This window comes from Grampus griseus, assembly GCF_964374135.1.
Source record: "Grampus griseus genome assembly, chromosome: 20".
NCBI lineage: Eukaryota > Metazoa > Chordata > Mammalia > Artiodactyla > Delphinidae > Grampus > Grampus griseus.
The window spans coordinates 16470203-16492188 of record NC_139014.1 but is presented as its reverse complement, the minus strand read 5'-3'; the positions used below and the strand labels follow the sequence as shown (position 1 = coordinate 16492188).

The following is a 21986-nucleotide window of genomic DNA, read 5'->3' as shown; positions in this document are numbered from 1 at the left end:
CATAAGGTTCTCAAGGACTGAGACTACATCTTGCTCGGATCTATGGTTCCCAGGGCTAAGACAGGGCATGGCACACAGTCAGTGCTCATTAAACATTTGTTGAATAAATGAACTTACAGATCAATACAATCTATCCCAACTTCAGAATAAACAATTCAAAGAACATGGACACAAAGGACATTTCAAGGTTACTTAGGAAGTGATATAATTTAAATAAAATTATCTAATAGTTCAAAATTACACAGAATTGATATAGCCAAAGTTATGTAAAAATTTACAAAATGCTAAGTTAACCTTTTCATTTGTAAACTTGTTTACTTGTCAAAGAGTTGGTGTCCTTTAAATAAGAGTGAAAAAATCTGTAAAAGTCATCTGGCTGGCCAACTAAAACAGATGCTGTGAGCAAACGGCCTCCCTACTGGAGTCTAGAAGCATCTGTGTTTTTATGGTAAGCCAAGCACGGTATCTCATTTTCTCATCAAAATATGAGACCCTATAAATAGTAGCTGTTTACTTATCACAATAATGCCAAGGGAACATTCCACAATTTTTCTAACACTGACCTTGCCTCTAGGAAACAATGATAAAAGCCCAGCCACGACGGCCACATAGCTATTATGAAATGAAAATACGAAACTGACAGGCAAATTTATATAAGTTTAGTTATCTGAGGTACTAGAATATTTAACTGTCTGAAGGCTATAAAATGTTTTCATTAACAACTTGAAATGTAAAAAATTATTAACTCATTGCTACGCAAAAGAATGAAAATCTCAACAAATTTTTAATGAAAACTTCAGCAGAAGTAATTATATCATTACTTTGAACCCTCTTGCACTGTTGGTGGGAATGTAAATTGATACAGCCATTATGCAGGTTCCTTAAAACACTAAAAATAGAACTACCATATGACCCAGCAATCCCACTACTGGGCATATACCCAGAGAAAACCATAATTCAAAAGACACATGCACCCCAATGTTCATTACAGCACTATTTCCAATAGCCAGGACATGGAAGCAACCTAAATGTCCATCAACAGAGGAATGGATAAAGAAGATGTGGTCCATATATACAATGGAATATTACTCAACCATAAAAAGGAATGAGGGCTTCCCTGGTGGCGCAGTGGTTGAGAGTCCGCCTGCCAATGCAGGGGACATGATTCATGCCCCAGTCCGGGAAGATCCCACGTGCTGCGGAGCGGCTAAGCCTGTGAGCCATGGCCGCTGGGCCTGCGCGTCCGGAGCCTGTGCTCCGCAGCAGGAGAGGCCACAACAGTGAGAGGCCCGCGTACCGCAAAAAAAAGGAATGAAATTGGGTCATCTGCAGAGACGTGGATGGACCTAAAGAGTATCATACAGAGTGAAGTAAGTCACAAAGAGAAAAAAAAAATATCGTATTAACACATATATGTGGAATCTAGGAAAATGGTAGAGATGATTTTTTTTTTAAAATAAATTTATTTATTTTTGGCTGCTTTGGTTCTTCGTTGCTGTGTGCGGCCGTCTCTAGCTGCAGCGAGCAGGGGTTATTCTCCGTTGCGGTGCATGGGCTTCTCACTGCAGTGGCTTCTCTTGTTGCGGAGCACGGGCTTTAGGTGCACAAGCTTCAGTAGTTGTGGCACGTGGGCTCCGTAGTTGTGGTGCACGGGCTTAGTTACTCCGCGGCATATGGGCTCTTCCCAGACCAGGGCTTGAACCAATGTCCCCTGCACTGGCAAGCGGACTCTTTAACCACTGCACCACCAGGGAAGCCCGATATAGATGATTTTATTTGCAAAGTAGAAACAGAGACACAGACATAGAGAACAAACGTATGGATACCAAGGGGGAAAGGGGGTTGGGTGGGATGAATTGGAAGATTAGGACTGACATATATACACTATTGATACTATGTATAAAATAGATTACTAATGAGAAACTACTGTTTAGCACAGGGAACTCTATTCAATGCTCTTTGGTGACCTAAATGGGAAGGAAATCCAAAAAAGAGGGGATATATGTGTACATATAGCTGATTCACTTTGCTGTACAGCAGAAACTAAAACATTGTAAAGCAACTATACTCCAGTGTAAATTTTAAAAATACTCCTTTCTTTTCCAATTACATATCTGCATGAGACAACAGATTGAATGCAGATGCAGATGTGTGAGAATTACAGCTGTCTTCTAAGTCAGAGATTTGCAAAAATGTAAAACAGTGCCACTCACTATTTTTTTTTTTTGCCTTGTAAACTGTAGTTATCTTTTCATAAAGATAGGTTCTTTTTTTTTAAACATCTTTATTGGAGTATACTTGCTTTAAAATGGTGTGTCAGCCTCTGCTTAAAGATAGGTTCTTTATGATAACCTGTAATGGGCTTTAATGTTATTTTTAAATGACTCCATCAATAAATATTAAAAAATTTTTTAAATATATAATCCTTATGCCAAAGGAAAAAAAAAGTTATATCATTACTTACGTGAGAGCCTTTAAAGTGCAGAAAGAGAACTGGCTTCTTCCCATCAAAAAGAAAAAAATTGGGCGGGGGGGGCAGGTAATCAGGACTCCTCTGGGCATCACTGCATAGTTTTCAAATTTAAATAACATACTTTCATCCAAAGGTCCACTTTAAAAATTGGATTTTTAAAATATATGCTTTATTGTTTACCAAAGAACTCAGTAGGGCAAAATAAATAGAAAAACCCAAAGCGTGTAGTACCTGATTATAAGACCTCATTACAGATAACTGCAACACTCATGAATCCATTGGTCTTCTCTGTGGTGCTTCAGGCCTAGGTTACATCTGTCTAGAGACACAAATTCCCCCACAGGAAAGGGAAGTAGGACAGAATATACGAACTTGCCCCAGAGCCAGCTCAGCTAACAAGTCTCACTCAATTTTGTGCTTCCTGAAAAATAACATTTTATAACTGCACTATTCAATAAGGTAACCACTAGACACATATGGTTATTAAAATTAAAACTAATTAAAATTTTAAAATTCAGGTGCACTAGTCACATTTCAAGTGCCACATGTGGCTATTAACTGTCACTGAAGAAAGTTTCATTAGATGGTGCTAGTCTAGAGCAGTGTGAGAAAGGCCATCAGTAATCCGTGTCTTCAGGCCTATGGAACCACTCTGCTATAAACTCCTGAAATAATAATTTCTATTAAAATTGTGAAGTCCTGTGGGACTAGAAGTGATGGACAGAAATAAGCTAAATTTGTGTGTCCTATAGTAATCTTGCAAAGAGCATGGAGGGATACCCTTCACATTATCCATCTCAAATCAGTAACTATTCACATAGGTGACATCCCTTAGGGCCTTAAAATTCCTTTCCAAACTTATATTGAAAAAGAAAAAAAAACCTGAGCTCCCATTTTGGTTTTTTGAGGGAAAAAAAAAACACAAAGGAAAATATAAAAGGCTGACAGCACTAAATAGTGGCAAAGATGTAATGCAGTTTCTTATAAGGTTAATGTGACCCAGCAGATCTACCCCTAGGTTTTAAGCAAAGAGAAATGAAAACATACAGCCACACAACGACTAGTACACAAACGGTCACAGCAACTTTATTCATAATAGTCAAAAGCTGAAATAACACGAAGATCTACCAACAGTTGAATGGATAAACAAATTGTGGCACAGCCATACAATGGAACACTACCCAGCAATTAAAAAGAAACTACCTACTGATATATGCAACAACATGAGTAAACCTCAAAAACATAATGCCAAGTAAAGCCAGATGCTTATATAATATAGGATGAACTCTTTTGCATCACCTTGTAATTACATGAAATCATAGAAGAAGCAAAATTAATCTAGAGTAACAACCACATACACACACACAATCAGTGATTGCCTGGGGCCGGGGTGAAATGAACAGCAGAAAAGCATGAAGTAATTTTTTGAGATAACAGAAATGTTCTATATCTTGATTGTATTTTATTGTATATAGGTTATACCTCAATAAAGTTGAGAAGTGATAGTCTGATTTTTTAATGGCTGGGCAATCACCAATAATTCCCATGTAAAGACAGTATAAATGTTCAAACTAGAAAACATAGTTCAGGTACAAGGTACATACACACATGCAACAAAGACCTAGACCTTGGTACATCTGTACTCAGGTAGGCCTACTGGAAAAGAAAGCCAACTAGGTCTGCAGAACAGATTCAGTCCTCTCCCCAACCAGTCCTCATCCAAGCTGTAGGAATAAACAGAACTAGGAGAATGGCCAGATCTACCTCTAAAGGCCAGTCTAAGGTTGCTGACCATATTGGCCTGCTAGTCCTGGGCACAGGATGTGAAAAGAGGAAGTATAAAACCTACAACTCCTGGCATGAATGTCCCATACTAACCATCAGATTGGCAATTCTTCCTCCTGAGAAAAGTAAGATTGTTTGTTTTCCCTGTAATAATTCTTCCACTAAGACGCAAGGGAATTTGATCTAAAGTTCTACTCTCCCTATGGGCAGGAATGGAAACAGGAGGACATAGGAATAAATGCACAACCACCCAAACATACACAAGAGAATTAAATGAAGTATTCTTATTCACTTGATATAGAGTAAATAATAAATCTCAGCTATTATTATGACCATCATAGAGATATTCAGTAAAGAATTATTTGTAATAGAAAAAAAAAATCACAGTCTAAAGCTAAATAAATGCCGTGAATAGGCGCATGGTTAAAAGTATCACAACTATGCAGCCATTTAAAAGGTCAAGGTACCTCTGTATGTACTGACAAGGGAAATGTCCACAATATAGAATTAAGTTTTAAAAAAGAAATAAAATAGCATGTAGAGTAAGTTTTTAATAAAAAAGATACACACTAAATTAGTTACCACTGAGGTGAAACAAGAAGGTATAAATGAAACACCTTCGCTTTTCACAATTCTGAATGGTTGGAACTGTTTTTTACAATAAACTGTTTTTTACAATAAATAACCCTTATCTTAGGAAAATAATTTTAAATATAGAGAACTTTTATGTACAAAGTTGTCCTCTACAGGATTACTTTAACGGTGATGAATTAGAAGCAAACTAAAAGTCCTATTTCAAAGTGATGGTCAATGAAAACTAAAACATATTCACTTAATTAAATATCATATCCTCATAATATTCAAATCACAGGATAGTATATGTATACATGTATATATATACATATATATATAAATTTTACTTTATAGTTTTATTTTTTTAAGTATAGCAAAGAAATTAAATAAAAACACACCAGGGCTTCCCTGGTGGCGCAGTGGTTGAGAGTCCGCCTGCCGATCCAGGGGACGCCAGTTCGTGCCCCGGTCCGGGAGGATCCCACATGCCGCGGAGTGGCTAGGGCCGTGAGCCTGTGCTCCGAAACGGGAGAGGCCACAACAGTGAGAGGCCAGCGTACCGCAAAAATAAATAAATAAATTAAAAATAAAAACACACCAAAATGTAAAAAACAATTGTGATTGGACAATGGGACTATGAGTGATTTATTTTCTTCCTTTCTGCATTTTCCAAGTTAAAAAATATAGATAGCTGCTATTTTACTACCCAAATTAAAATTTTTGTATTAAAGTTAATTGATGGTATATTTCATCAGACCTCTGTTTCTGCATAGACAGTGATGACCTCACACATTAGGAAAATAACTGGAAGGACATGCTTAATAAAAGGACACTGTCATTATTCATGAAATATAAGACATGGTCTCATAATTTGCTTATGTGTGTTTTTTCTTCATAATTAAACCATGTAGGTTAAATCTAATTCTCTTTGACTACAGTGTGGCAAAGATTTTTGTATATAAATTAAGAAAACATACTTTTTAATAAACTCTGTAAGAAATTACAAGATATGGTCTGAAACACAGAATCTTTTGATAGATATACAAAGAGTTAAAATTTTATTTATACTGGGCAGATTAACCAATGACTGAGCATCAAAATGAACACCAAGTCATAAGCCAGTTAACTAAATCCTTGGCTCTGTGAATAAATAATTTCCTCTCCAAGACTGCATTAACTTGGGAACATTCATTAATGCCTCAAAATACATTACTTTAAAATTTGGAGAAGTACTTGGTACAATAGTTAGCACATAATAGACACTCAATAAATATTTGTGGAATTAAAAAATTGGTAGGGCTTCCCTGGTGGCGCATTGGTTGAGAGTCCGCCTGCCGATGCAGGGGACACAGGTTCGTGCCCCGGTCTGGGAAGATCCCACATGCCGTGGAGCGGCTGGGCCCGTGAGCCATGGCCGCTGAGCCCGCGCATCCGGAGCCTGTGCTCCGCAACGGGAGAGGCCACAACAGTGAGAGGCCTGCGTACCGCAAAAAAAAAAAAAAAAAAAAAAAAAAATATCCAAGTAAATGTAGAGATATATGATGTCATTCTATGCAATGACTTAATACTGTAAGGATATCATCAACTCCAAATTAACCTATAAACTTAATGTAATTATAAGAAAATCCAATGGGACTTCAGCAAATTCAATCTAAACTGTAACTGGCAAAGTTTTATAAATGTAATAGGCAAAATGAGAAGGGAACAAAATTTTTTTTTAATTTGTGAAAGTAGCCAAGAAAAATTTCACAAAGAATGAGACTGGCCCTACTAGACATCAAAACATGCCGTACACAGTAATTAAAACAATTTAGTGGAATTCCCTGGTAGTCCAGTGGTTAGGCTCCACGCTTTCACTGCCGAGGGCCGGGGTTCAATCCCTGGTTGGGGAACTAAGATCCCGTGGCCAAAAAAAAAACTAAAAATAAAATAAAAATAAATAAAATAAAACAATGTATTGTAGTATTAGTACAGAAACAGTTCAATGGAGTAGAACAAACAATCCAGAAATAGAACCAGGTGAGAACTTGATATGTGAGATTTAGAATCAGTAGAGGAAAGCTGAACTATTCAATAAATGGCACTGAGGCGAATGATTATCCACTTGGTGGCTGGACTGGAGGAGAGTCAATAATAACAGCTAATGTGTTTTGAGAGCTTATTACACGCCAGGCGCTGTTTTAAAAGCTTTACACACCTGCAAACACCCGGCCCTCGCTCTAGCTAACATTTTTGTTTTCTCATAGGAAAATTACTTCTCTCTAAATGATTTTTAAAATATGACTCATTCTGAATTTTGTATACTTAGAAGATAAAAAAATCTAATTTTAAAGTGAATAAACTAAAGATTGTGTGTTTTAATCCTATAGCTACCTCTAATTTGATTCAAGCTCGTACTGTAGCTCCATTTGGTCACATTCAAGGATCACAGCATTCTATTCTTAACCTTACAGAAGCATCTTAAGGCACATATCTCAAAAGTATAAGGAGGTAGAATCCCTCATCTGTAGGTTTGATGGCAACCCGCCTATGCAGCCTTTGGTCTTTCGCCTCTTGGGTCACTGACAGTAAGCCTCTCTCATTCCAGAGGCAGGTCCACACCCCTCATAGTGACTTAAAAAGCAAAAGTTCCTTAATTCTCTTACCTCAAATTATCAACCTTTCTCTCTTCACTTTACAACCAAATTTCTCAAGTCTCCTTCCTTGCCTCCCATCTTCTCATCCTCTGGCAATCTTCTTTGAAATCCTCTCCAGCAACTACTTTACTGCAATGGCTCTTCCAAGTCACCAATGCCTTTCTAATTGAGAAATTCAGTGGTATCTCCCTCTCCTCAGTATTCATTTTAATTTGTTTCTCTGGCTGTCCTAACGTCATCATTAACCTTTCAATTCATTCAAATTCACAATTTCAAGGTCATTCTCCCCTTCACCATCCAATACACTCACGCACGTGCACACACATACATAAATTGGGGCCAAGACCTATTAATTCTACTTCTGCACTGTAACTTCCATTTGATTCCTCCCTTCCATCCTCACAACTGTTGATCTATTTCAGCCAACATCACCTCTCTCCTAAAAAAACTGCAATAACCTGATTGGTTTCCCTGACTCTAATTTCTCTTCTCCAATTCAATCTTCTGTCTGCCACCAGACATGACCTAAAACTAAAAATGTGATTCCTAAATAATAAAGCCCATGTATTGATACTTCATATTCCTAACTCCATACCTTTGTTTTATACTACCCCTTTTGCCTGAATTTCCTATTCCAAACCCCTTCCACCTATGGAATCTTACCCATCTTACAAAGCCAAGTCTATACAACTCTTTGTTTGGTTCCTAGTAAGACTGGGTATCTCCCATATCTCTATTATTTGTGCTTCTCCAACAGCCTTATCACTACTTATCACCAGCTGCCTTAAACTACTTAGTTGAGTACCACTATTCTAAGCTCTGGCATGCCTGTGCCACCCAGTATATGCAACGTTAGTTGAAGTGTTTATTAGCATTTTTTGAGATACACTTCTGCTATGGTTTGATGTTTGTCTTCCCAAAATCCATACGTTGACAACCTAATGCCCAAGGCGATGGTATTAGAAGGTGAGGCCTTTGGGAGGTGAGTAGGTCAAGAACCCCCATGAATGGGATTAGTACCTTTATAAAAGAGGGCCCAGAGAACTAGCTTGTCCCTTCCAGCAGGTGAGGATACAATGAGAAGTCTGTGACCCAGAAGAGGGCCCTCACTCAACCATGCTGGCACCCTGATCTTGGACTTCCAGTCTCTAAAACTGTGAGAAATAAATTTCTGTTGTTTATAAGCTACCCAGTCTCTGGTATTTTGTTACAGCAGCCCAAACAGACTAAGACAAGTTCATATAACATAAAATTCATCACTTTAAAGTGTACACTTCGGTGATTTTTAGTATATTCACTACATTGTGCAATTATCACCACTATCTAATTCCAGAACATTTCTAGCACTCCAGAAAGAAACCCTGTACCTATTAGCTATTTAATCCCCATTCTCCCCTGCCTCATCCCTTGGCAACCACTAATCTACATTCTCTTTCTATGGATTTGCCTATTCTGAACATTTCATATAAATAGAATCATACAATCTGTCATCTTTGTGATTGCTTCTTTCAATTAGCATAATATTTTCAAGATCATCTATGTTGTAGCAAGTGACAGCACTCCATTCCTTTTTGTGATCATATTCCACTGTATGGATAACCCACATTTGTTTTATCTATTCATTAGCTGATGGACATTGGGTTATTTCCACGTTTTGGCTATTATGAATAATGCTGCTATGAACATTCATGTACAAGTTTATGTATGAACATATATTTTCAACTCACTTGGTTATATAGCTAGGAGAATTGCTGGATCATTCTATGTTTAACTTTTTGAAGAACTGCCGAACTGTTTCCCACAATGGCTGCTCCATTTTACATTTCCACCAACAGTGTATGAGGGTCCCAAATTCTCTACACTGTCACCAACACTTTTTTTTTTTTAACTATAGCCATCCTAGTGGGTGTGAGGTAGTATCCCATTGTGGGATTTGATTTATATTTCTCTAATGACTATGATGCTGAACATCTTTTCATGTGCTTATTAGTCATTTTCACATCTTTTTTGGAGAAATATCTATTCAAATCCTCTGCCCATTTTAAAATAGAGTTTCTTTTTATTGTTGAGTTATAACGGTTCTTTATACATTCTGGATACTAGACCATTATCAGACATATGATTTATAAATATTTTCTCCCATTCTGTGGGTTGTCTCTTCACTTTCTTGATGCATGATAATTTTAAATTTTGATGAAATCTAATTTATCTATTTTTCCCTTTGGTGCTTGTGCTTTTTGTGTCGTATCTTTTTTTAAAAAATCACTGTTTAATGCAAGGTCATGCAGATTTTCACCTTTGTTTCCTTCTAAGAATTTTATAGATTTAGATCTTTGACCCATTCTGAGTTCATGTTTGTATGTGGTGTGAGGTAAGGGTCCAGGTTCATTCTTTTGCATGTAGATATCCAGTTGTCTCAGCATCACTTGTTAAAAAGACTATTCTTTCCCCACTGAATGGTCTTGGCCCTCTGTTGAAAATCAATTAACCATAAATGTATGGTTTTCTTCTGGACTCTCAATTCTATTCCACTGGTTTACATGACTATGTGACTATCCTTAGGCCAGTGCCATATCATCTTGATTACTGTACTTTATAATAAGTTTTGAAATCAGGAAGTGTGTCCTCCAACTTTACTCTTCTTTTTCTTTTTCAAATTGTTGTGGCTAAAATGGCTTTGCAACTCCATATGAATTTTAGGATCAGCTTGTCCACTTCTGGGAACAAAGCAGTTGGAATTTTGAAAGAGGCTGCACTGAATTTATAGATCAATTTTGGGAGTATTCCGATCCATGAACAGATTTTCATCTACGTTTCCTTCTAAGAAGATGTCTTTCCATGTATTTAGATCTTTAATTTCTTTCAATGTGTTTTATAGTTTTCAGTGTACAAATCTTACAATTCTTTGGTTAAACTTAGTCATAGGTATTTTGTTCTTTTTGATGCTATTGTAAATGGAACTGTTTTCTTAATTTTATTTTCAAATTGTTCATTGCTAGTGTATAGAAATGCAACTGATTTTTGTACATTGATCTTGTATCCTGCAACTTTATGGGATTCATTTTTTAGCTCTACGTTTTTTTCTTGTAAATTCTTTCATCTGTATATAGATATAATTTTCTTTCTTTCTAATTTGAATGCCTTTTTTACTCTTTTACTTAACTGCCCTATCTAGAACCTCCAAAATAGTGTTCAATAGAAGTGTAAGACAGCAGACATCCTTATCTTGTTCCTGATCTTAAAGGGGAAAGCTTTCAGTGTTCACCAGTAAGTATGATGTTAGCTGAGGGTTTCTGTGTTAGTTGAAATATATTTGTTGAACTGAATTTTGAGAGTGCCAACTCATAAGGTTGCTCTGAGAGTCTAACAAGAAAGGATCTGTGAAGGTGTTTTCAAAACTGTAAAATACCATTCATTCAATTTAAGATATTCTTATTTAGTAACTTAGTGTTCTTACTCTGAAAAGTTTATTCCAAATGTTCTTAAAGAAATCAAAACAATATTTGTGAAGCTTTTTTTTTTTTTTTATTCCCAACATCCTGATGAAAGTTTGGCACCTACGTTCTTTTGAAGGGTGAAGAAGGAGAGAAGAATTTTTGCAGAAGGAATCAGAACAAGGATCCCAGGCCTTAGAGCCTCTCCCCAGTCCCAACCCCTAAGTCCCACAGCTCTGGGCTCTTCCCTTAGCGAGACACAGGGCATTCAGGAAAGTAGAAAGTTAGAGATGCAAGACAGGCAAGAAGCAAGAGGCAGCATGGTACAGAAGGTGGAACACAAGTTTCAGTAGAAAAAGTTAGCTGTGATTTCAGTTGTTCAGAAAAAAAAAAGAAAGAAAAAAAGTGAGATACCCGAAAATATTAGAAAGTCTACTAAATTTCACATCTTCAAAGCTGCAAAATCTATTGATTTACATCCATATTAATCTAAATTGCTGATGTTAATCTGAGTCACTATAATTAAACATGCTAATAATTCATGATGCAAGTGCCTGTAATACTGAGAGGTTTCTCTGTTTAATAAACTCAGCTTGATAGTATAAGAATAATATAATGGTATTATTTATATTTTTTGGTTATTTAGAAATAATTATTTATAAATAATTGAGTAAAAGATTGGCTGTCGGAAGGCAAAAAGGAATTACTACCCTACGTTTGTTCAATGGAACAAATATTTAATGAATACCTATAATGTTCCAGGCACTGTGCTCTGTGCAGGAGATGTTCAATTAACAATGAAGTAGTGGCTACTTTTTATATTTTTTGAATACTGAATAAAAATAAAATATTTATTAAAAACGTAAGATATAAAATACCAAGAAACAATCACCATGTTCCTACCACCTAGTTTAAGGAAAAAAACATTACCACTTCTTTAAATCAACTTTTTATTAAAGAAAACACAGATACAGAAAAGTACACACATTGTGTTTGGCTCAAAGAATTTCTGCAAAGTGAACACACCCAGAGTAACCAACACCCAGTTAAAGAAAGAGAACATTACCAACATCCCATACTGCCTCCTCCTTACCACTAGCTCTTCACCCCCAACCACAGATAACTGCTATCTTGTTTCTACCACCAGAGATAGAAATCAGAGTTTAGCCTGTTGAAAACTTTATATAAATGGAATCATATAGCTTGTATTATTTTGTGTGTGACTTCTACCCATCAATATTATGATTGTTAACACTCATCCATTTTGTTGCATGTAGCAATAGTTCATTTTCCTTGCTTTTTACAATATATAATTATATGAATATACCACCATTATTTATCCATGAGTTGTTTCCAGTTTTTAATTATGAATACTGTCGCTAATAACATTACATGTCTTTTGAATAATATATGTATGCATTTCAATTGGATAGCTATACTCCCACCCCCACCCCCACATACACCCACTCCAGAAGAACTGCTGGATCACAAGCGTACATGCACACGCTCAACCTTAGGGAATTTTGCCTAAGGTATACAAAGTGATGTTTTGATATAAGTATACCTTGTGTAATGATTACCACAACAAGCTAATAAACATATCCATCACCTCACAAAGTTACTTCTGTGTGTGTGTGTATGGTAAGAACACTTAAGATCTACTGTCTTAGCACACTTCTTTGGCGGTCCAGTGGTTCAGACTCCACACTTCCAACACAGGCAGCGCAGGTTCGATCCCTTGTCAGGAACTAAGACCCCACAAGCCACCCAGCACGGCCAAAAAAAAAAAGAAAGAAAAAGAAAGATCTGCTGTCTTAGCAAATTTCAAGAATACAACATCTTTTAATTAACTGTAATTACCATGCTATCTAGCATTGCAAATATTTTCCATGGAAAGGTCTGTCAAGGTACCTAATTCTCCATACTGCACGAAATAACTTACGCTTTCTTAAACGTCTGAAAATTGGATACAGGTGAAGAAGGTATTAAAGGAAAGGTAAGACAATAACGCTGAAATCTAGAAATAACAAGGTTGAGTATACATTTGGAAGGAAATCTGGAGAAAAAAATCTCGAACAATTTGTTAAAGTAAATTGGAGAGCTCAAAATCCTAAGTCAATGGTCCTCAACTTTAGCATACACCATCTTCAGAACTGTTAAGGGATTGCAAGGGCCCCACCTCCAGTATTTCTAATTTAATCAACCTCTGTGGGGTAAGAGAATCTGCACTTTTAACAAGTTCTCAGGTGATGCTGATTAGCTAGTCTGCAGATTCCACTTTGGGAATCATTGCACTAAGAGAAATAAACTTCATAAAAACAGAAATAATGGCAGGTTCATTTCCTTCTATAATAGAAGAGAAGAAAATACGGAAAAGAGACTTCAATAATGCTCTTGGTCCATTTCATCCTTTAACTTGGTAAAACTTTATAGTTGTTTATTTTGATGCTTTATAAGTAGTAAATTGATTGGAAGTCTATATAAACAAAAAAGTTATCAGACTCAATATCTGCAGATCGAGAAAAGGACTGTATCGGAGGCCAGCAGCTATTTAAAGTTAGATCTATGCTATATTAATGACTTGGATAACAGAATAAACAACAGTATTCAATAGTTGGCAGAGAACATAACATTAAAATCTAACTACAGACACTGTCCAAAATGATAATTTACTAAGGTACACAGAAATAAACATTCCCCCATTCAACAATCATTTACTAAATAACACTTTCATGCCAGGCTTTGTTCTAAACAGTGGGATCTAAGTCTGCTATCATCTCAAAAAATTTTGTCAATATTATTCTCTAGGAGAAAAGTAACTAGGATAACTAAATCGTTTTAATCTCCGCACTCAGATTTTTTTTGGAAGACCCAGAATTAGTGATAAGTTTTATTTTCATTGCTTGTCAAACCAAGTAAGAAAATGTTTGCTCATATGCCCATAACACTAAAAACACTTTACACTTTTAAAAAATCCACCAGCGATGGGAATTCCCTGGCGCTCCAGTGGTTAGGACTCTGCGCTTTCACTGCCGAGGACCCGGGTTCAATCCCTCATGGGGGAACTAAGATCCCATAAGCCACTTGGTCAAAAATAAATTAATAACAAATTAAAAAATAATAATCCATCAGTGAAATCCTAAAATTCTCTTTAATATTTAGTGATTTTATAAAGAAGTGAATGTTGGGTTTCAAAAATGACAACTTATTTCTTACTTTAATAATTTTCCTATTTTCTCCATTACCAAAGATCTACATAGCTAGTGCAAAATACATCAGAATTTTAGCACTTCATTCCGAATTTAGCAAAGGACCAAAACACCCTGCATTACTCATAAACAGCTAATGCTAATTCATCTGATTGCAAATCTATAGGGCACAAAGTTGCAATAAATTATTAGCACTTTTTGCTTAATGGCAAAAAAAAACAGGAAAGAAAGGAGGGAGGGAAGAAAATCAGCTTATCAGCTTCCTAGAGTAATTCAGCTAAATTTTATTGAAATGATCTTTGTATCTGCCCGTATAAAATACTATAAAGAAAAATGTAAATCAATGGCAAAAGATAAATATAAAATTTTTTTTAAAGGAGGGATTAAGTTGCTCATAAACTTCATATGGAAAGGGCAAGAAATGCCAAATGAAGAAAAATGAGGGGGACTAACACTACCAGATAGCAAGAATAATTTTAAAGCTATGGTAATTAAAACAGTGGTATTGGTGCACATATAGACAAACAGAATAATGAAACAGAATAGAGTCTAGACTTACAGTGGATATAAAACAGAGGTAGCATTACAAATCAGTGGGAAAAAGGATGGAGTCAATACATGACATTGGGACAACTGGTTATACATATGGAAAAGATAAAATTAGCTTCCTAATTCACACCAAACACAAAAATAAATTCCAGATGAATCAAACACCAAAACCTTTTAAAAGAAAATCTTTCTAATTTCAAAGTGGGAAACGATCTGTTTTAAAACATACAAGTACACTACTTATAGAGGTTTAAAAAAATGGGTACTTATAACTAAAATAAAATTTAAATCTAAAACACTGCAAACATGAAAAGATCACCACTGAACAGCCCAAAAGAAAAAAAATGGGCAAAGGATATGCAAACGTAATTCACAGAAGAGGAAACTCCGAAGACCAATATGAAGAATGCTCAATCTCACTAGTAATCAGGAAAAAAATGCAAATTTAAACAATATTATTTTACCCCTATCATATTGTAAAAATTAAAATGTCTGCAATATTAAGTGCTGGAGAGGACATGAGTATCAGGTACTCATATACTGCTGGTAAGACTGCAAACTGTTATAACTAGGTAAAGATAAAGGTCACTGATCACCCAGCAATTCTATGTAGCTATTCTACATAGGGTACATGTCCACGTCTCTAGACATATACCTTAAAGAAACTGTTACACTCATATGTAAGGAGACATATACAAGAATGTGTGCACCAGGAGAAATAAAATTGAAAACCACCTAAATTGTCCTCTGATAAGAAAACAGATAATTGTGGTATATTTACAAAATAGAATACTACACAATAAACAGAATTAACTAGCTCTATGTAATTTCAACATGACTAAATCTCAATCACAATTTTAAATGAAAAAATGCACGCTGTAGAAGGAAATATACATTATGACACCACTATATACATTTTTAAAACACAAAAAGCAATATATTAGTTATGGGCACAAACATACGTAGATGTGAACAGAAAGGATTTATACCAACTTTAGGGTAGTGGTTACTTCTGGAAAAGGTCAGTGGAATCAAGAAGGGATACAAAGGGGATTCAATTGAATCTATAAGGTTTTATTTCTAAAAGTTAAAAGATATAGAGCAAATTTCACAGTATGTAAACTTCCCTGGTGGTGCAGTGGTTAAGAATCCGCCTGCCAATGCAGGGGACATGGATTCAATCCCTGGTCCGGGAAGATCCCACATACCGCGGAGCAACTAAGCCCAGGCGCCACAACTACTGAGCCTGCACTCTAGAGCCCGCGAGCCACAACTACTGAGCCCTCGTGCCACAACTATGGAAGCCCATGCGCCTAAAGCCTGTGCTCTGCAACAAGAGAAGCCACCGCAATGAGAAGCACGTGCACCGCAACGAAGAGCAGCCCCTGCTGGCCGCAACTAGAAAAAGCCCGCGCACAGCAACGAAGACCCAACGTAGCCAAAACTAAATAAATAAAATAAATTTTTTATAAAAAGAAGGGATACAAAGGGGATTCAACTGGATCTATAAGGTTTTATTTCTAAAAGATACAAAGCAAATATCACAATATGTAGACACAATCTGGATGATGGGCACATAGATATATGTATGTTATACTATTTTCTGTACTTTTCATCATGCTTGAAATCTCTTAAGGCGCATATGAATTATTCTTGTTTAAAGTGCATAGAGCTAGAAATAGTTATAGTCACACAAGGAATATTTAGTTTGCATCATAAAAAAAATAAGTTGAAAATGAGTTTAAATCACTAGGAAATTGAAGGCAGTGTAAGGTAGGTCTCAGAGCCCATTCAAGGGCATTAATACTGAAGTAGGATAAAGGACCTCATTAAGAGATTTTTACCTATACACATACCCAGAGTATGGACCCTTAAGAACAGCCTTATAGCAAGTGACTAGTGTATTGCCAATGTAGCTGTTTCCGAGGATTCACTGCTCTAACAATTCAAGAATTTTCAATAGTAAAATAATATACTTTCACCTTACACCTTTGCACCCTTACTTAAATACCTGAAAAAAGAATACATCCATCTTAAGCATAAATTCCTCTGGGTTTCAGAAAGGAGCTAGTTGATAGTGCTTAAAGAGTTCAATTTTATTTTCTAAAATGTATTGCATTTGAACATACTTTATAAAATCTCCACTAGAGTGATACACAAAAGCAATAACTACTGCATACAAGATTGCAGAGAGCTGATATGTTCCGGACAGTAAAACTCTTTTTTAGGAAATGGGACTACAAAACATTTTATATTATTTGTTTTGACTTGTGGTACTGCCCATGAGCTGTCCCCAATCTAGGACTTGTGTTCCAATCTGAAGGTTGGTCATTTGGTAAAGATGTCATTCACCCATAAAAATGTTATAAATGGTTAGGTTTCTGGACTAGGTTACAAAAACTTTTTCAATATACTGATACTAAATATACTAGCCTGACCTAGACAAACAGCCAGATTAGGTAAAACTTACCTCTAACATCCTTCTAAACCCCTTTCAACAGCTAAGAGAGTTCCCTCTCTTAGATTCCTATTTAACATCATCTTACTCCTATTTCTTAAAACAAATTACCTCCACTAGATGTAAGAATTTATGAAGAAAACAATCCCTTGGTTTTATTTTCATTAATGTATGTGTATTTTCAGAAAGGGACTGCTAAATTTCCAGTAAGTGAGATTTCTGGCAATTTTAAAAGAGAGAGTACAAAAAAGTTCAGGCACTGTGGAAAGCCTATCTTCTTCTCTTTCCTTTTTCTTCAGGAGTGGGGTGACAGTGGTAGTCTAAGGGGTCTGGAAAGCAACACCAAACAGAGAAGCTTTACTAAGGAGCTTCTCCCTGCCTAGAGTCAGCTCTCCTCAGCTATTAAGGCTACATTTCAGATTCTTTCCTCTGCTTCTGATTCCCTGATTCCAGAGCAATTGCAGCACGAGAGTTCTGAAAGACGGTGTGGAGGCCTAGGGCAGTGGCAGCCATCTGTACGTGGAGGTCTTTTATAAATAAGAGTCTATAGTCAATGTAAGTAATAAGAATTATAACTTTAGAATCTGATTTATTACTAGCAAAAATTTAAAACAGCTGAGAAAAACCTATTACCTAATTGAATCTTTTGAAAGGCCAAAAGGAACCAGATACGTTTAAATTAATTGATCGTGTTATAAAATGTATCCAACTTGTCATTCCATATTTTTCTCATATAATAAATACACTAAAACAATAATGACAAAAATTATTTTCTTTTAGGTTCTTTAGTTTTGAGATTAGGGGCTTCAAAGTATTTTAGGGATTAACCAATTTCTGATGACCTAGATGCTATATTGAATAACATCACACAGTTTATTCTTCAGTTTCCCAGATGGACTAAATATGATGCTTTCTTTTTTGGTCAGGAAAAGCAAAGGCCAAGATACACAGGTTACTAATGCTATCATCAGCAACACTGATACAAATCTTCAATAACAGAGTGAACATAAATACCGTTTACAAGCTGATGTCAGAATGCCAAAATTAACTAAACCAATCAAAAGCAGTAAAAACTCAAAATAGCTTTTCTCCCATAAAAAGAGAATTACAACAAGGCTGACTGTATTTGTTAAACATGGATAGGTAGTTGTTAGACAATTATGGCTATAGGAAGAAAAGATAAGACCACTCAAGATGGGCCAAAGGTGCTTAAATTTTCCGAAAGATAGAAGGTAGTTTTTCAAAATTAAACTTTGACAGCAGGCAAGTTCTAGGTAAAGTAAATCTACTCTTCTTTATACCCTTGCAACTAAGTTGATGAACTGACCTGAATTCAAATGCTAATCCTGCTTCTTGCTGGCTGTGAACCTGGCAAGTTACTAAGTCCCTCTCTCTGAGTAAAACAAAGTTAATACTACCTATCTTGCAGGGTGGTTTTGTCATGATTAAATGAGATACATTTGTAGCTAAGCAATGGTACCCAAAGCACTAACCCTAGGCCCCAGGCAGGTGCAAAGCACTGATGATAGTAAGTAAAAAACTAACATGGTCTCTGCTTTCATGGAAAGCAAAGTCTAGTGGTAGAGGCAATCACACTAATAAATTTTAAATGACAGACATAAATATCTAAGGAAAGGAATTCAGTTCTTCAAGAGCATATTAACAAAGGATCCTGACTTAGTGGGGGATCATCAGAACAGGCCTCCCTTGAGGAGCTGAGTGATCTATGAGTAAGAGGTAAATGGTTGGGAGCAGAACATCACAAAGAAAGGAAACACACATGCAAAGACCCTGTGGTAAGAGGTTCAAGGAACTGAAAGGCTTATATAACCTGAGCATAGAGAGTAAGGCAGTGAGTAGAGATGCAGGAGCAGAACCACAAAGGGCCTTCAAGGCCCAGTTAAGGATTTAGTCTTCTCCCAAAAGTAATGACTGTTACTGAGGGAGGGGTTTAAGTAGCAATGGGCACGGGAGGGAATAATCAATGTGGTGAATGGCATAAGGAGGCCACTCGGGAGCTTCCCGAAGTAGTCCAGGCCAGAAATGATAGTAGTTTGGGAAAAGGGGGTGGAAATGAAGTTGTAGAGAGGTTGACAGATTGGAGAGATTTTTAGGATGTTAAAATGACAGAACCCATGTGACTAGTCCAGTGGGTGTTTTGGATACAGTTTAAAGCAGTAATGCCCAACCCAGATTCTTTGGCCCTAATAATTAATAATACCCTTTTCTGAGGGGGGAAACAGAACTCAGTGATGAATTTTCCTTGAGGGCAGAGGATATGGTAAGAGACATAAGTATAAAGAATGACCCACTCGCCCCCTCCTCAGGTTTCCAGCTTATATAAGTGGAATGCATTGTGATGCCATTCACTGAAATAAGAAACCCTGTAAAAATACTAATTAGGTGGGCTAAGACCATGGGTTTGAATTTGAACAAGTTGAGTTTGAGGTGCCTTGATTTTAAATAGTCAGTTTGACATACTGATCTGAAACTTAAATGATAGGTCTGCACTGCGAGTAAGATACTGAGAATCGTTGGCATCTAGATAGTAGTTGAAGCTGGGCTTAGAAGAGATTGCCTGGGGAGAAAACAGAGTGAGGAGACAGCCTTGAGGAACATCTGCACTGAATAACAGAGTAGAGGAGGGTGAGTCTGCAAAAGAGCAGTCTGACTAAAAACAGGAGGGAGGCTGAAGCCAAGGGAAGAACATTTTCCATGAAGGAGGCAACGGTCAACAATGTCCAACGCTGTTGAGGCATCAAGTAAGACAAGGAATGAAAAATGTCAGTTAAGTTTAGGGGCACGTTTCAGTGGGATGATAGGGCCAGAAATCAGGCTGCAGTGGGTTGAGGCGTAGGTAGGTGGCAAGCAAATGGGAGACAAATAAATGGAGACAAGATTTCTAGCTGTAAAGTGGGAAGAGAAAAGGTGACAGCTGTGGGAGTGGAGGGAGGGTTTACGATGGGAGAAGCCTGAGTTTGTTAAGAGGGAGCAGGTGAATATAGAGGAATGGGGCTCCTTAGAAGCGGGGGAAAGAGAATCTGAAGCACATTTGGAGCAGCTGTAGATAAAAGGAGAGGCTGCAGGGAAAAGAAGAGAAACAGGCCTAATTATATGACCTTTAAGGTCTCTTCTCACTCTAGAATCTCCCGACTTAACAATTTCCTTTAGGGAGAACATTTGCGTGTATGCATAATCTATGCAAATTTATTCAAATATTCCAGTAGAAATAAATCAGTCAAGCACATCCTTATCCCCTAATGACGCAGTTAACGTCCCCAGGTTTATGACCAGTGTAATCTCTGGGCAGGATCCATCCCTCAGAGAGGTTTTTGCTCAACGCACACTGCAGTACACGCCAGAACAGGCCTTATCTCCCCTCGCCAAACCCATACTACCCCGCGATCTCAGAGGCTAAAGGAGGAAGTAAAATTTAAAACCCTGAAACTACAACATATCCTGCTGCATTCGAAACGGCTGTCATTCATAAAAGGAAAACGCGACACTCCAAATCCATCCCCACTCCAAGCTCAAGGCATTTCTGCCTGAGCCGGCAGTGACACGTCCCCCAGATGGCCGGGTTTCAACACTAAAAGTCATTTGCACCCCCTCTTCCTTTCTCAAGACCTTTTATTGTGAAGAACCAGAAATGGGTTCCTTCTGGTCCCTGTCATAGCCCTCGCCCCAATGCAGCAGACGGATCCCCCGCAGTTTTTCCAGAGGCGGCACCTAATAAGCCCTCGCAAGAGGGTGCGGAGAAACCCCTAGAGCCCTCAGACCGGCCTGGGACGGCCACGAGCCTGCCGCTAGCTTGAGAAGAGAGGGGGACAAGCCCCAAGGGATGTAAAGGGAGGATTAAGGGAGACCTAGGAGACCCGGGTAGCGAGGTGGTCTCCTCCCTCGAGCTTCTAACGGGGACGGAGTTTCTGAGGAGGGCTAATCCCCTGCCACCGCTCCCTCTTCCCAGCTTCTCTGGCCTGCCACCCCCCTTCACCGTCCCGTTTGCTCAGGCTCATTCCCCTCCCCTGGGGCTGTCTGGACCTCCAGTTACCCGTGAGCCAGGCACTCCCGCCTCGAACCGCGGCTCCTCGAACTGTACTCACCCGGCCCGCCATCTTCGCGGACACGTCCGGCTCCGCCGCTGCAGCCCGGCGCTCTGAAGAGCCCGCCCCCGCCGCGCGCGCACTCGCTGCCCGCTCTCGCGCAGGCGCGCAGCCGTCTAGACGCCGCGCACGCGCCCCGCCGCCCCCGCCCTGCAGTGCACGCGCGGGCTCGACGGCAGCCCGGGGCGGGCGGGGCGGTGGCGCCATTTTGAACGCGAGCTTCCGGGGCGGAGGGGCTTCTGGGTCTTTCACGTGTCTGCTGCCGACTTTGTCCAGAGCTCGTTTTGCGAATCTCATCACAACTGGCTGTTTGCGCCGGACTTTATAGGACGTATAGGACGTTGATGCTTTTAATCACTGAGCCCCTGCTTATCTCTGCCCTTTAATGGCCTTTTAACTTTATGCTTCCAGACCCACTTAAGTGTGAAAATGTACGTAAGAGCACCCAGCGCGGTTACTGGCCTTCGCCCCTGGAAAGATCAGTAATGTGTAGTTGGTTCTGAATTCAAATTCTGCGTGAATTCAGGCTTTTGTTTGTAGGCGGATGTGTTTCCTAGCTCCTGAAAGTGATGAGCCTTGGCATTTACATTTAGCTTATGTGTAGCCTGGAGAACTCAGGTTAAGATTTTCTTCAGGGGCTTCCCTGGTGGCGTAGTGGTTGCGAGTCCGCCTGCCGATGCGGGGGATGCGGGTTCGTGCCCCGGTCCGGGAGAATCCCACATGCTGCGGAGCGGGTAGGCCCGTGAGCCATGGCCGCTGGGCCTGC

At 38.2% G+C, this 21986-nt stretch overlaps 1 protein-coding gene across 2 annotated transcripts in view; it reads right to left on the bottom strand.

The window, feature by feature from the left end:
- NSF (N-ethylmaleimide sensitive factor, vesicle fusing ATPase) overlaps nucleotides 1–21427 on the bottom strand; it is a gene marked incomplete at its 5' end in the record, with an annotated part of 157261 nt that extends 135834 nt beyond the window's left edge. The window contains one exon of one of the 2 annotated variants that reach the window (XM_082678887.1): nucleotides 21221–21427. In XM_082678887.1, coding sequence (XP_082535013.1) covers nucleotides 21221–21427 — 207 coding nt within the window. The remainder of the gene's footprint in view (nucleotides 1–21220) is intronic. The other variant, XM_082678888.1, reaches the window with a different exon arrangement.
- Between the last annotated feature and the right edge of the window lie 559 nt (nucleotides 21428–21986).